The sequence below is a fragment of the Candoia aspera genome, chromosome 1, assembly GCF_035149785.1.
Source record: "Candoia aspera isolate rCanAsp1 chromosome 1, rCanAsp1.hap2, whole genome shotgun sequence".
Taxonomy (NCBI): Eukaryota; Metazoa; Chordata; class Lepidosauria; order Squamata; family Boidae; genus Candoia; species Candoia aspera.
The window spans coordinates 52,878,113-52,894,927 of NC_086153.1; the positions used below are offsets into that span (position 1 = coordinate 52,878,113).

The 16,815-nt window shown below is 36.6% G+C and overlaps 1 protein-coding gene across 1 annotated transcript in view; it reads right to left on the bottom strand.

Annotated features, from left to right (window-relative positions):
* Positions 1-16,815, bottom strand: part of NVL (nuclear VCP like) — an 83,049-nt gene that overhangs the window by 51,038 nt on the left and 15,196 nt on the right. The window contains exons 6-11 of the mRNA XM_063304129.1: positions 12,685-12,957; positions 11,285-11,384; positions 11,038-11,114; positions 9,901-10,035; positions 6,264-6,365; positions 4,435-4,552 (exon numbers count right to left, since the gene is read on the bottom strand). Of these exons, the coding sequence (XP_063160199.1) occupies positions 4,435-4,552; positions 6,264-6,365; positions 9,901-10,035; positions 11,038-11,114; positions 11,285-11,384; positions 12,685-12,957 (805 nt within the window). The remainder of the gene's footprint in view (positions 1-4,434; positions 4,553-6,263; positions 6,366-9,900; positions 10,036-11,037; positions 11,115-11,284; positions 11,385-12,684; positions 12,958-16,815) is intronic.

Genomic DNA, 16,815 nt, shown 5'->3' on the forward strand with positions numbered 1-16,815 from the left:
GAAGTCATGAAGAGTCGGAAGCGATTGAACGAATAAACAACAACAACATAGTCATCTCTAGGTCCTAATTCTAAAGTTAGGGCCTTACAATTCCATCTCTCAGTTCTTGCTGGCAGATTATTATCTGCTAGCTCTCCTCTGATAGGTAAACCTTTGATCTTCTGATCTTTCCATCATCATCATCATCTGCCAACCCCACCAAGCCATCTGTGTTGGTTTGTAATCACTTCCTTCCCAGACTTCTTCCTGATGGTGTTTAAATCTCTACTTCTAAGGCTGGCCTAAAAATGCTGCTGTATGTTGCCAATTCTGCCACCACATTTTTATTAAGTTTCAAACAAAGATAAAAGCTACAGAAAAACAAAAAACTACAAAGAAAAAAAGAAAAAAAAACTAAAAAAGTGTGGAAACACAAGAGAATATTTTTTAAAGTTACAAAAAGAGGTGACTTCCGACTTTTAACAGCAAGGATATACAACAATTTTCCATAATCAATCCCTTACTCTATATTAAACCAAAATCACATTATTTCTATAAATCATTCCATTGGCACATTATAAAAATCACTAAATACAGTTGCTCCCTCCCCTTATATTAAAAGAATATAGACTGTATACATACACACACACACACCCTCCTAATCAACCCTCCCATGATAATATTTATTTATTTATTTCCTCCCTACTACTATTCTATACTTTCCTGTCTACTATAATAAAGATCAAACTAAGAAAATATAAATTGTCTGCTATTATACTTGATAATATAACAATTTTAATAATCTTAATCATATTAAACCCAAAACCAAACATTTATTATTTTTAATTATACCTTAATAATCTTAATCAAAATAATTAAAGATAAGTGAAGTCAGCCAAACCCTAAAAGCAATCCAGATAAATATTCTTAAACCCTTATCCCACTTCAAAATAAACCAGAGGATTTACATATACCCACAATGCACAGAGAGCTTTTTTCTGCTTTTCACATTTTAATGGCACATTTTTGGGGTGCTCTGGGAATTACAACAGTAGGTTTGTGGCTGGATGTGGTTGTGACTTGCTGAGCTGTGTTAATACATGGCATGGGACCAGGTTACCTGAGGGACCGCCTCTTCCCCATTACATCAACCCGTCCCACCCGATCATGCAGAGGGGGCATGCTGCAGACCCCGTCTGTAAAATAATTTCATCTGGCAGGGTCCGGGAAGCGGGCCTTCTCCGCAGTAGCTCCCGCCCTGTGGAACATGCTGCCCCTGGAGGTGAGATTGGCCCCATCGCTCCTGGCCTTTCGGCAGAGTCTGAAGACCTGGTTCTGCCACCTCGCTTGGGGTGGAGAGGGGAATAGAGTTACATGGGGATGGTTGTTATAGACCACTCCTCCCACACTTGGATTGTTTTAGATGTTTCATCGCTTGGATTTTTTATTCTTTATTTTTATTTCTATTTATAGTATATTTATAGTATTTTATTTTTTGTATTATTCTGATGGTTTTAATCACTTGTTGTAAACCGCCCAGAGGCCTCCGACGGGAGGAGATGGGCGGGGATAAATGAGATAAATAAATAAATAAATAAGGGAATGCAGATAAATATAGCAAAAGAGCTGACTTCATTATCAACCATATGTGAGGGTTCTTTGTTTCCCAAGGACTGGACACACCACAGCGTAGCAAATCTGCACACAATGCTTTATTGCAGCACACACCTTCCCCAACAACAGGGTATTGCTATGGGTCAACTCCACCCTTCTAGGACTTGCAAGTTGCTGTTGTCATATAAATACATTTTTAATACTCAGCCCTTTATACTCAAGTCCTTTAATAATCCGTTTAAACAAAAGTCTCAGAGTCTATAAAGTAACATACAACTTTTGCCCCTTCCAAAAGTCCTTGTACTAGTTGGGTTGAGGTGCTGTCTCAGTGTGGTTTTTCCTCTTCTAGTTGCTACGGAGCTCCTGGCAGAGCTCCAGGAAGGACTCCCACCAGGATATGCTGCTCACCATAACTTGTGGTCCTGGCATTTGAATGGTAGTCCTCTTGCCTGCTTGTAATAGCTACCAATCTGCAGGTGTCACCTCTGGTTCCCTGTCCATATGCTTATTACCTTTCCCACACATAACCCTTCCCGCTCTGTCTTAGCATTTGTTTTGGTAATTTAAGAGCCTGGGTGAGGTGAAGCTGCCTCTGGGCCTCAGAAAGTCCTTGAAAATGCTAGCGTATGGCTTAATTATCACAAGCAGCTAGAATGCTAGTTTGGATGCTTGTGAGTAACATTGTGGGTTAGTGAATGAATGAATGAATGAGGGAAATGGGTTGAGAAGTGTTTCTGCCTGGCTGCAGCTACCTTCCCCAACTTCATTCCCTCACACCATACTAGATCGTCCTATCTACCATTGGTTTAAATGGAAGTTAGAGGATGTAAAAAGCCTGAAAAGCACAGGCAGTAAAGAAAAAGGAGGGAAATATCTGGAACACAGCAGAAATAGAGTGATATTCTGCTACTTGGCAAAAAATCCATTATTATCATATTCAACGGAAGTTCATGACCACATAAAAAGCCAGTGGAAAAAACATGATTTTACATGATTTATTAATCATAGGTGGTTGGCAGTTGGAATGTCGCTCACAACTATCATTAAGAAATCATTATGTTAGACGTACCATACTGAGAATATGGAATAGAAACAAACCCAGGTTGTGCCCGAAAACACCTTTGTGGTTCTCAGCACAAGAAGCATTTTATAGATGAGAAATAATAGGCAAACACAAATGGTTAACTTGTGAGATACTAGAATTTTGTCAAGTGGAATGTAAAATAAAATCAAGAGAAGAACTGGTAGCAGAGGGATAGAGTTACCAGGAGTTTTCTTATTTATAGTTATTAGAAAGATTGAAAGTAGACAAGAGTTTATGGTTTTGAACATTGTAAGACCAAGTTTGAAACAGAATTGTCTACAAATGATGAACATGTAATTGCTAAAATGTATAAAATGTTATTGAAATTTGAACCAGAAGAGCAAGTGAAACAATGTATGATAAAATGGACTAAACTTTTGGTCATAGTATACTGATGGAACAACGGGAAAATACGTGGTTGAAAGAATTAAATTTTACACTATGCTATAATCTTAAAGAGAATTTTTATAAAATGATGTACTGTTGGTATATGTCACCAGAGAATGTATAAAGGCACTTCAAATTTATGTAGAAAATGTGAACAAGACGGGACAATTTATGAGGTATGGTGGATGTGTAAAAAAGCTAGAAAATTTTGGATTCAAATACACTGATTCAGAGGATTTGAACAATTAATATACAAATGAGACCAGAGGTTTTTCTTTTGGGATTGATGGACAAACAGCTGGAAAGATGTCATGAAACTTTGTTTTTGTATATGATAACCGCAGTGAAATTATTGTATGCACAAAGATAGAAAGATACAGTACTACCCATAATGGAGGAATGGTTGGTGAAGATGATGGAGCTTGCAGAGCTAAATTGACTTCTTCGATCAGAGAAAAGACAACATCATGTTTATTGCTGACTGAAAACCCCTTATAGACTTTTTGTGTAAAATAGAAAAAAATGAACTTATGATTTATGGTTTTGATGATTAGACAGGACAGATTAGAGAAAGAAGAGAGTTATGGTGTAACTACAGAGTAAGGGGCAAATTTATAATTGTACTTATAACTGCTATAAAGAAGATTGGAAGCTTCTTCTTTGTAACTTTTTTCTTTTCTATTTTCCTTTTCCTTTTTTTTCCTTTCTTGCACTTTTAGTTTACTCCTTGATTTCTTTTTCTTACTTTATATTAGTTTGTATTAGTTTTTACCTTCCTTTTAAAAATATTTAATAAAAATGCATATTAAAAAAAAAGGAATGGACATAACTAACATAACTGGAATTATTTTTTTATCTGATTGGATCCTGTATTTGATTGTGCCCTGTATGCAGCTGTAACACAATGACTGCTTTATTTTGCACAATTTGTTTTCTTTTCCTTGTAGTACATATATAGTTGTGCACAAGAATGAATATGGATGAATAACATACATAGATGCACAACTGTCTGCCTCTGTGAAGAAAGTACAGTAAACAAACTAAATTTTGTCATATGAAAGCTTCTAATGCAGTAAATTAATTAGTTTTTAAGATGCTACCAAACCTTTTTACCATTTTGCTGTCTTAAGGCAGAACAATAGGCTATGAAATGTTACCAACAGATCAGTAAAACAAATGCCCTTCCGGTTGTGCAAAGAAATCTGAAACTTAGAAATCTATGAATGGTACTCTGGCAAGATAGTCAACTAAAAATTTAAATTAAAAGCAGATGAATCTGCAAAATCTGGGGAGAGCATACATATTTTCAAAATAAAATAGAATCTGACTGAAGTAAGAAAATAACTACTTTAAAGAATTAAAACACAGACCATCCATGCAAGTCAGAAGCTGGGCTACAATTCTCCGCTCCATGTCCTTTGACGCCGTTTCTCTTTTTGGTGTGATCGCATCAATCTCATCTATGAAGAGAATGCATGGTGCATTGGTCTAGAAATATAGGACAAATACTCTATCAGTACAAGCCCAGAAATTACATAAATAGAAGCATGCTATGATTTTCATTTTATCATTTCAAATTAAACATTGACTAAAAGTATTGTGAGATATCGACTTTTAGAATCTGAACTAAGATTTCCATTTTATCACATGTGTATTAGAAAATCAAACCTCAGGCACTTCCCTATGCTAGAGAAAGAGATCTGCATAACGTCTCAAATTCATATTTGAGGTGTGTGGAAAAGAGGATTCTGCACATGAAAGAGAGCATCTCACCTGCTCCTTCCTTCCTTCCTTCCATCAGTCATTCTTGCCCTGCTCCACCCCAGTCCATCACAAGTCCTTCTTTACACTTAATTTTTATCATACCATTCAGGAAGTACCCTTTTGCCATGAACAGCAAATAATTAAGTTTGAAAACAAGATGCAGTATTTGAAATAATGGAGTTAGCAATTGCCTTTTTGATAAAAATGTTTGAAATCTATCAATGATTTAGTAGTTCAACATACTTTAAAATATGAATGTCTGCACTGTGGAAACAATGCTTCTGTATTTTTTTCTACTAATTTACAAGGCATATTGCTATCTACATACATGTCATAATATCAGAAAACATATTCTCAACTGTGCAACAATTGTGCCACCTAGGTAGCCTGATCAAGGTAATTCTTCTGTAGGAAAGGACCTATAGCTTAAGCATAGGCTAATTAACTACATTATAAATTACTTTTTTCATTAATAAACAAAATGACTTATAAAGATAGGAACAAGTATACAATTATATATATATATAGATAGATTGATTATATACATTGATAGAGATGGTTATCAAAAATAGTTTTCTTAAATGAACAGAATACTGGATGTTTTACTACCTAATGGCTTGCCTGTCCTGCACCCAAATGGGATAAAGGGGGGTAACCTTGGATCTCCTTTGTTGGCAAAAAAACAGAAAAACAAAAAATGCCATTTGAGGTAAAGGAAAAGAAAAAGAAAGGAAAAGAGTGACAAAAGGAAATGGTATAGTTCAGCCTGTCTCAAGTATGTTGGACTGAAACTCGCATGGATTCCACTGGATTCCAATCAGTGGAACAAGGATGTGAGCTGTAGCTCAACACACATCTGGAGGCACCAGGGGCAGAAAGGTTTATCTGTAGACAGACCCAATTTGCTAGGCATTTTATTATATTTTTGTCATTCACCCAATAACAAAATCTCTGGGTAGATTACACAGTAAGTTAAAAAAAATAAGCATAGGAAAACTCATGTCTACAGGACAGCAAACTAAATGAAATGCAGTATTTAGTGACCTCTATTCAAGAATAATACAAAAAGCAAAATTAAAAACTGAAATCCCAAATCGAGTGACCAGTTATTAAGTTATGTCCACTGGGTGGTGACAGGCATTCTAAACCTAGTTTTATGCTGAAGTTAAAAATAATGTTAATAGACTTCTGCAGTGATGTCCTTGTTCTAGCAGGATTCACTATTCAAGGAACAAAAAAGTGAAACAGGGAAGGAATAAAAATAAGTTGGAATCTTATGCCAATGATGATGTAATGTTAAACCTTGTTTCTTAATTTCTTCTTTCATACTCATATCTGAGTCCAATAGGGAAGCTGTAGGTTGAATTAATCAATTAGTAACTGAGATGCCATAAGCTGGGTGAAGTAATAAAATACATTTTCTTGAGGGTCTTACCATGGCTTGATCAAAGAGCTCCCTTAACTTCTGTTCGGAATCACCAGACACTCCGGACACAATCTCAGTTGCAGCCACTTTGAGTATTGGTAATTCAAGTTCCTTGAACAAAAAAAGAAAAGAAAACAAACAAACAGACTTAACCTAGATAAAAATATTTGCCAAGATTCAGGGGCTAAACAAGAAGAGATAGTGGAAAGAAGGGATCAGGGGTCACAGTCCGTTTCAGCAGGCACGGGTCAAAAAGGCATTTGCTTTGCAGATAACTATCCTGCAGGTGCTGCTTTGTTCAATATGATACCACAGACAAAGAAAGCACCCTGCAAAGAGCTCCCAGATTGCAGCCTTGTGACTTTCTTTCTTTAATAATAACTGTATTACATTTTCAAAGTAAAGATAAAACATGAAAAGATAGAAAAAGGTTGAAAGAAAACTAAAAAAGAGACAAACTAAAAAGTGCAGAAATAAATTGACAAAGATACAAAAGGAATGACTTCTGACCCTTTACAACAAAGATATATATATAAAGAATACATCAATCTCTTACTCCAATTTTAAGTATAATTAACATTATTTCTATAGTCCATTTCAGCCTAATAATTAAAATCCAAAAACTAAAACTTCATTTTTTTTCAATTACAAAAAAAAACACAAAATCAATTCTCTACCAGAAACAAATTAGAATTAAATATTATCTCACTTCCATATAGTCAGTTTCGTCATCTCTGCCAAATCCATTAAATATATCTTATTGTTCCCCTAGTAATACCTTCCACCACTGTACATAAAAAAATCTTATTATAAAAAAAACCCAAAATCCAGATTGTTATTTCAAACTAACTATTAATCAAGCTTACATGGGATAAATTCTGTTATACATTTAACTTAAAAACCTTTAAAGTTACAGTACATATATTTTCCCAGTAATTCTTAACATTCTTAAAAGACAAAAAGTACCCTCACTTTATATATCTTAAAAATAGCTTTTTAATACCACTTAAATAATACTTCCATTATCCATATCAGTATTGTCTAAAATAATAATAAAAAAAAACATCCTGGGCATTCATCTTAACCACCAAAATCCATACTAACTATAATAGTAAAATTTGTCCCACCTCAAAGAAAAAAGAAAAAGCCCAACATATTTCTTAATCTCTTATTCAGTTAAAAATTCTCAACATTAAAATACCAGTATTTATGATTGTTATAAATTCACTATAAATGACAAAAAATATCATCACCTTGTATATTAAACATAAAAATATCTCATTACTAATAATTAAAGAATACTTCCATTATTAATATCCATATAACCTAAAGTGAAGATAACATCCTGGGCAAAGCATTCACCTTAGTCACCAAAAATCTATCCAAACAGATCTATTTAGAATTTATCCGACCTCAAAGTAAACCAAAACATCTCTTACTTGTTCATTATTCAGATCTTAAATTTATACAGAGAACTTTATCCATCTCCTCCTCCATCTTTTCTCCTTCCCATCCAAAGAGCACCAAGTTCTCTTCTGGGACCTTCCCCAGTTTTAAACAAAGTTCCTTTTCATCAAACTCAGACAGTACAGTCTTGTCCAATTCTCTTTCTGGCTCCAAATCTCTAATTTCCACCTTCTTCTTTAGAAGTTCCACATTATCATTTATCATCACCATCAATTTATTCCAACCTCTGATCCACTATCTTCTCCAAATCTTCAGACTTATTCTTCTTATATTGGGTAACTTTAAAAATAAATTCTTCAAAAATGGCTTTAAAATCTTCCATATCTGGCTTCTGTGGGAAATGGCAGACTGAGCAGCGGTACCTGCACAAGCTCCATGGGCAGAGCTGGCATCGTGGCAGTTTTTTGGGGCACAGGCTGGTTTCTCCTGTAGCCCAGAGTGTTTTTCCAGGTAAGGAAAATGCTGGGAATTGACCCATTTGTCCTCTGGATAGTGAGTTGCAGCCAGGAGATGGTGGACAGTGTGCATGTTCAACCGGTAAGACTTCACCTGGAGGCTGGGATTTCATCTCTTCTGAGCCTCACTGCAGCCCTTAAAGGGACAGTAAGTCCTGCCTTCCCATTTCTAAAATAACAAATTATTCTTCAGTTGTGGACCCTAGGAGAAGCTTTCTACAGCAAGAAGAAGCGGAATCTCTTGGTGTTTATCACTATTTCTGGAGTATATTTTAAATTTTTTAAGATTTATTTATTCATTTAACAAATTTTTATCACCACCCATCTCTCCCCCAAGGAGGGACTCTGGGAGGTTTACAAAAAACAAAATTTAAAATACAATACCTCATTAATACAATTATAACTATAACTATAAATAGATAAAAGATATAAAATATGGTAGAATCCAGATGGCTAAAATTATACCTCAATCCACGAGTATCAGGGGCCATTCTAAGGCGCTAGCCATCCCCACGATTGACTATTCCTCTCCCTTCTCCAGACATCCCGACACAACCAAGTTTTTAATTTTTTGCGGAAGTCCAGGAGCAAGCAATTATGGAAATTGCTGTACATTCTTGCTGTTGAAAGTTGCAAGTCATCTTTGTATGTAAACTCTAAAATTCTTTTTTTGTGTGTGTTCCTCACTCCTTTAGTTTCTATTTTTTTGTAGTTTTTTGTTTTTCTGTAGTTTTTATCTTTGTTCTAAACTTAATAAAATTATATTTTAAAAAAATCTTCCATATCTCTCTGCGATAATCTATGGCTCCTCCCACGAAAGTGAACATGGCTCCAGAACTGAAAGTTACTTCAGAGGAAACGAGAGACAGTTCTCCGATTACTGCTGTCTACACAGCACAGCAGGAAATTACACCGCACAGAAAGTAAACAGCACAGGAGGAAATAGTAACAAAACAGGTTTCCCACAGGAGCACAAAAACAAAAACAACAGATTCCTGCTCCACTAACACAGATTTGCTATGTATCTATCTACCTACCTACCTACCTACCTATCTTCAATGATCCATAAAACTTTTTGTGCTTCTTAAAAAGGAAAAAAAAACTGCCAGCAATTTCAGCTTCAGTCTTTTTGCAATACATATAAAATACAGATTTCCAAACCACTCATTTAAAAGGAAAATCCAAAAAAATAATGAGAATCTCCAAGAGAGTCAGCTTCTCTTCACCATAAAGAGCCTTTTTTAAATAACAAGTAAGCATAAAATAAAGTGCTGTAGAAATGGGGTGGTCGGTTTTAGAGTCCCTTTCCCAGCTTCAACGCAGTCTTGAACAGGATGACAGCCCCGCCTCCCAGCTGCTCCACTCACCAGTCGACTGCAGACACACACACACATCCACACCCCATGAGGAACAGCCATCCGGAGGACAAGTTGGTCGATTTCTTTGGATTCTCCTGGATCCAGAGAATTCTTCAGGCTCCAGGAGCCAGCCCGAGCCCAAAAAAACCCCTGCCTTCGCTTCAAAAGCAGTTGGTCAAGCTGCCGCGATCCCCAGCGGAAGTTGCAGCCTTGTGACTTTCGAGGGGGCCTGGCTTTCAGGGAAGAAGACAGAATTTGTGCCTGGAATAAGCAGCATTTTAAAAAGACCAGTGTATCTGTAGTTTACCATTTTAAATATTGTACATGGTTTACAACAGAGAAAAGTAATTGCTCTAACAGTCTCACCCCAGCAATTGCCTGTGCTAGTAATGTCTTCCCACACCCAGGTGGTCCGTGCAAAAGAAATCCTCGAGGAGGAACAGCTCCTAAATGAGTGTACACTTCAGGATGACGGATGTGTATCAGCATCTTACATATCTCCTGCAGTACAAATGGGAAAGTTGGAGTAAAATTAATTCGACTCTTATCATTTGCGGCGGTGCTTTTCGATTCCAAATCAGCATGTATAGGGAATAGTTACTGGGATTTGTTGATTATGTTGGATATCCTCTGCCCTTATCAATGGCCCTTTAATCTCAACTTTTCTGTTTTGCATAAGAGTAGGTTGTAAGACAATTGTAGCTCTAATGTTCCTGGAAAGAATGTGGAATTCAGTCTTAGCAATTTCAAAGATAAACACTGCGGTGTGGAGGCAAGTTAATGAAGGAATGCTTGTAGTTTTCCTGAATAGTTCCTAACTTCTACAAGTATAGTTACCTCTACTGATGAAGGCAGGCACACCCAGAGTGAGGAACAATGAATACATTCTCTTATTCATGAACTCAATGAACACGTATCTTGCTTGTAAATTGGTCTTAAGTGTTTTCTTCAACAAAGTTAACCTGTTTTACGTTTTCAAATAATCATACTGCTTATACATGAATGCTGATCAGAGAAAAATGAAGTCTGACAAAGTAATTCCAGCAAAAATAATGAGCAGACATGGGTGCTTTCACCAGAGTTGTAGTGATAGCAAAATTGTAATACAGAGACCTGCCTACAATTTCTTGAAAACTGCAGCTTTCATTTGAAACCTAGCAGCTTTCTAGCCCTTAAGCCTACAAAAGATGTGCTTGAAAGCTTATGAATGATATGTAATACAATGTCAACATCAAGAAAGATGCCTAATTAAGACTTAAGGAGGCCAGTGCTTCAATGCCCCTTCCCATAACTGGTAAAAGCAGGAATATGCAACTAAGCATGCTTGTAGCTTTTCTTATAAGCAAGTGGAATTCACTTAACAAAGAATCATAATTGCTTTTCAACAAGTATGAGTACTTTTCACACAGTACTCATCATCTTAAACTAGATTTACGGTTAAAGCCTTCCACACTTCACTGTGTTTTGGCTGAAAGGTTTTTGAAAGAGTTAGTTAAATCTAACCTTCAAAGTCTCATCGTTGCCTCCCACATCCTCAAATGTAACTGAGGAAGTCTGCAGCTCTATTCCTCTTGCTTTAACTGCAGGAAAAAAAATGACAATATTAAAAGAACAACAACAGCTGATTGGTATTCTAATCAGTCAGAAGGAAAACAGGCACAAACTTTATAAAGATTAAGCTGAACAAATTTTATACTGACAGTGAAATATCACTTTTTGCTTTTTTCCCCACAAATAGGCCGCCACCTACCTTTCTGTTGCTTCAAAACTGACTCTATTTCTTCATCCACATTAGGAAATTCACCCTTTCTCTGTTTATATTTTTTGTTCTTGGACTTCTTTTTCACATTCTATATCACAAAGAAAAAGTACAGAGTCTGCTGATACACTTTATCCAACAAGATAAAATGCAAATGCTATGCAACATAATCAGCTTTTAAACTAAGATACAAGCAGCCTCTGCTGCTACCTATATTTCATTGCTTTCTATGGCACCTTTTTTCTTTTATTCATTTTACTTTTTAAAACATGGACTATCTTGAAACATCTGCCTATGGACAGTTCACTTTATGTGATAACCGTAGTTTAAAACTATCTGATAAATCCATTTTTAGATAAAATGGCTTTTCAGACTATTATTACTTTGAACTGAGTCAGTTTTTAAGAATTTATTTATTTGCTTATTTATATATATATGTCACCACCCATCTTGCACAAAACGACTCTGGGCAGTTGACAATAATGAAGCCATTCTTAAAAACCTTGCAGAACTTAAAAACCAAACTAAGCTTTTGTTATTTTGACTATTCAGTCCTGATGCTACTGCTGCTTCAGTAGCTGTACATCTGTCAGAGGGATCAATTGTGGCGCCAAAGCCAATATTCCATTTTTATGAGAAATTGAAAGAATGCAATGACATTGGTGTATTAGGATTTGATCACCACGTCCTTGTAAATCAGTGGAACATAACTTTAAAGGATCAGCCTCTTTTGATTTTATGAAATTAATACACAGAAAGTTTTGCGAACATTGTTAATACCTCCGAAAATATTTAATAAGGTTTAATGGCATCATTTAGCTGACGGATGCAGTCCAGGAGCTGGAAATTAACTCATGTGGACTGGATTTATCCTAATTTTCACATTTTGGGCTGATACCTAGAATATCATTATGATTGCAGACCATTTGTTTCATGTTAAGAATACGTACATTTTAGTGGCTATATCATAATTCAGGTATCAAGAATTATGGAGCTTTTCCTCAGAGGGTGGTGGTAGCCAAAAGTATTGTTAGACAACATTAGAAGGATAAATTTACATCTGATTTCAAACACTGGATTCTTGATGCGCGTTAATATCTACATTCACCTTTCTTTTGACAAAGGGGAAACAACGGACTTTCAAGCAATTTGATCAAAATTTATGAAGTTGTTTTGTTTCTGACAGTTTTGTGTCCCTCCCTATGTTCATTTTTAATTTTAATGTTATACTGCATTATTAATATGTATATAATCTGTATATAAATCCTTTTTATTTCATATTCTCTTATTTATTTTTATGGTACTAAAATGTTTTTTAAAAGTTAAATTATTGATGATGAACTTTTTGGATGGGATAATAAGAAAGGTCAAAGAGATGTTAGGAAGAATACCTCAGCTTTCTGTTTAATGTTATCACTTTCTTCTTCTGCACAAAGATCAATAAAAAAGTTTTCCTCCTTTGGGCCTGGGGTCTTATCAATAAACCATCCACCTTCAGAAATTTTGGTCACTGATGGTACTTGAGGAGAAAGAGTATCTGATCTAGACATCATTTGTGAACGAGTGGTAGACATCATCAAGGCATTTTTAGGAGATGAAGGTAAAGAATCTGGATTTCCTTTCCGATATAAGGTTAACAAAGATGTGTTCATATGATCTGAATGCTGAAAGAGAAAGAAGAAAGAAAGCTGACTTTTTCAAACTAAATATTTTCCAAATTCTGCTGAATATAGAGTATGAATTATGGACACAACAAATAGTGTTGTACATTTAAGTTTATTCTAAAAGCTATTTAACCACAATGATTCCTAAAATGAATTATTTAATGTCAAAGACAGTCAAAATCATAAAAACAAAAATAGGAACAAAGTAGAAGCAGACACAGCATTTAAAACATCCTACAAAAATATATGAATTATGAGAAGCCCAGCTAAAGAAAAAGTTTGAGCTTCCAATCATCTTGGAAAGCCCATTCCCAATACTGAAAGCCATAATCAATAGGGCATGTATAATTCTCCAAGCCAACTCATCACAAACTTTATTTACTAGGAGTCTAACAGTAGTCTCAGAATCATTTGCTTCAGCATCACTGCATTATACTATATATACACTATATATTATATATTATATATACTATATACTATATTAATATTATTATATTATACTACATTGGCTGCAAACTCTGGAGTGTTACCTCTCTGCCAATTCTTACAAAACTTGGCTTTTTCTTCTAAAGTATAGCATATTCAGCAATGCTTCTTCATCTCCTTCAGTCACAAACTTCCCCCATATAACTATATATTTCATTTAAATGCCTAGCTATAATTATGGATTATAGAATATACTTCTTTTATTAGAAGAAATTCAGTCTTATAAAACTACTTAGGAGGGCTCAACTGCTCTCATACAGTACTGTTGTGATCATCTCCTGGCCCCAACTTTTATATTCTTCCATGCTTCTTTTCACACCAGGCCTTCTGGTACAAAAGGTCATTAGCTCTTGAAAGAGGATATGATCTTCTCATATATATGGCTGACTGAGGAGTTGTGGTCCCTTCTTTCTCACAGTTGATGTGAGAAAAGAGAGGAGAATTCTATACAAGTGTGTATAGACTACTGTAATGCACTCTACATGGGGCTACCCTTGAAAGAGTATCCAGAGGCACAAGCAGTCTTAGGAGTCCCAAGGAGGGCACACATAACACCATTGCTGTGTGAGCTACACTGGGTGCTGGTTTGCTTCTGGGTCCAATTCAAGGTGTTGGTTATCACCTTTACAGCCCTACATGGCATGGGTTCAGGTTACCTGAGGGACCGCCTCACCCCCACAACATCGACCTGTCCCACCCAGTCAGGCAGAGAGGGCATGTTACCGATCCTGTCCATGAGGGATTGCCGATTGGCAGGGCCCAGGAGGAGGGCCTTCTCTGCCATCGTGTCCACCCTTTGGAATAAGTTACCCCCTGGAGGTAAGACAGCCCCCCACTCTCCTGGCCTTCAGGGAGGGAGTTAAAACCTGGTTATGCCACCCTGCTTGGGGTGGGAGGGGGGATAGCCATGCATGGAAGTTGGCACCATGATGGTACCAACAGTAAGATCATGATTTGCCATCTTGTATTTATATTTTATATTTGTATTTTTATATTTATATTATATTTATATATATTTATATTTATATGTACATTATATATTTTTAGTGATATGTTATTTTTATTTGTAAACCACCCAGAGTCGTATACAAGTTGGGCGGTTGAGAAGTTCAATCAATCAATCAATCAATTGGAAGCATAGATGGAATTAGTATCCAGACAGTTGGCAGCAAGCATATGCTAAGTGTGAAGGTGAAGAAGACAAGGGATATATTATCATCATCAGTAAATGTATATATCAATATTTATTTTTAAAAGACTGTTTTTGCAGATCTACTTTAAACCTAGAGCGCATGCAAAGCAAAACATTGCTATTCTCATACAACCAATGGGAATCTGGCATATAGTTGTGTGAAAAAGAAAGTACACCCTCTTTGAGCTCTATGGTTTTACGTATCAGGACATAATAAAAATCATCTGGTCCTTAGCAGGTCTTAAAATTAGGTAAATACACCCTCAGATGAACAACAACACATGACATATTACACCATGTCATTATTTATTTTACAAAAATAAAGCCAAAACGGAGAAGCCATGTGTGAAAAACTAAGTACACCTTATGATTCAATAGCTTGTAGAACTACATTTAGCAGCAATAACTTGAAGTAATCATTGAGTTCATTGAAGTTTGTGGGCATTTTTTTATGCACAGCTCTCTTAAGGTCCTACCACAGCATTTCAATCAGGCTGAGGTCTGGACTTTGACTGGGCCATTGAAACACCTTGGTTCTTTTCTTTTTCAGCCATTCTGTTGTAGATTTGCTGGTGTGCTTGGGATCATTGTCCTGTTGCATGACCCAATTTCGGCTAAGCTTTAGCTGTCAGACAGATGGCCTCACATTTGACTCTAGAATACTTTGGTATACAGAGGAGTTTATGGTCGACTCAGTGACTGCAAGGTGCCCAGGTCCTGTGGCTGCAAAACAAGCCCAAATCATCACCCCTCCACCACTGTGCTTGACAGTTGGTATGAGATCTTTGTGCTGATATGCTGCGTTTGGTTTTTGCCAAACGTGGCGCAGTGCATTATGGCCAGGCATCTCCACTTTGGTCTCATCTGTCCAAAAGACATTGTTCCAGAAGACTTGTGATTTGTTCAGATGCAACTTTGCAAACTCAAGCCACGCTGCCATGTTCTTTTTCGAGAGAAGAGGCTTTCTCCTGGCAACCCTTCCAAACAAAGCATACTTGTTCAGTCTTTTTCTAATTGTACTGTCATGAACTTTAACATTTAACACGCTGAGGCCTTTAGAAGCTGAGATGTAACTCTTGGATTTTTTGCAATTTCTCTGAGCATTGCACGGTCTGACCTAGGGGTGAATCTGCTGGGACGTCCACTCCTGGGAAGATCGGCAACTGTCTGGAATGTTTTCCACTTGTGAATAATCTTCCTCAATGTAGAACGATGGACTTTAAACTGTTTGGAAATGGCCTTATAACCCTTCCCAGATTGATGGGCAGCAACAATTGCTTCTCTAAGATCATTGCCGATGTCTTTACTCTTTGGCATTGTGGTAACACCACCTGAATGCTCGAGACCAGCAAACTCCTAAAACTTCGGCTCTTATCGAGGTGGCCACACTTGCTGATGATCAATTAATCAAGGGCATTTGATTAGCAGCACCTGGCTACTACTTAGCCTCTTAATACCTATGGAAGCAGTAAGGGTGTACTTATTTTTTCACACATGGCTTCTCCATTTTGGCTTTATTTTTGTAAAATGAATAATGACATGGTGTAATATGCCATGTGTTGTTGCTCATCTGAGGGTGTATTTACCTAATTTTAAGACCTGCTAAGGACCAGATGATTTTTATTATGTCCTGATATGTAAAACCATAGAGCTCAAAGAGGGTGTACTTTCTTTTTCACACGACTGTATATAGATGGAACCTGGAAGCGTCTGGTTCATTATAGCAAAATCAGTCTTAGGCATCTTCTTCTCTATAGACAGTTTAGAAGAAAAATCATTTCAAATTGTTAAAGGGAAGGAACTAAACTACTGAAGTGTGTTTTACCTGAGCAGAGACATCACACTGACAACAAAGGTCCACATAGTTAAAGCAATGGTGTTCCCCGTAGTAACATATGGGTGGGAGAGCTGGACCATAAGGAAGGCTGAGAGAAGGAAGATAGATGCTTTTGAACTGTGGTGTTGGAGGAAAGTTCTGAGAGTGCCTTGGACTGCAAGGAGATCAAACCAGTCCATCCTCCAGGAAATAAAGCCAGACTGCTCACTTGAGGGAATGATATTAAAGGCAAAACTGAAGTACTTTGGCCACATAATGAGAAGACAGGACACCCTGGAGAAGATGCTGATGCTAGGGAGAGTGGAGGGCAAAAGGAAGAGGGGCTGACCAAGGGCAAGGTGGA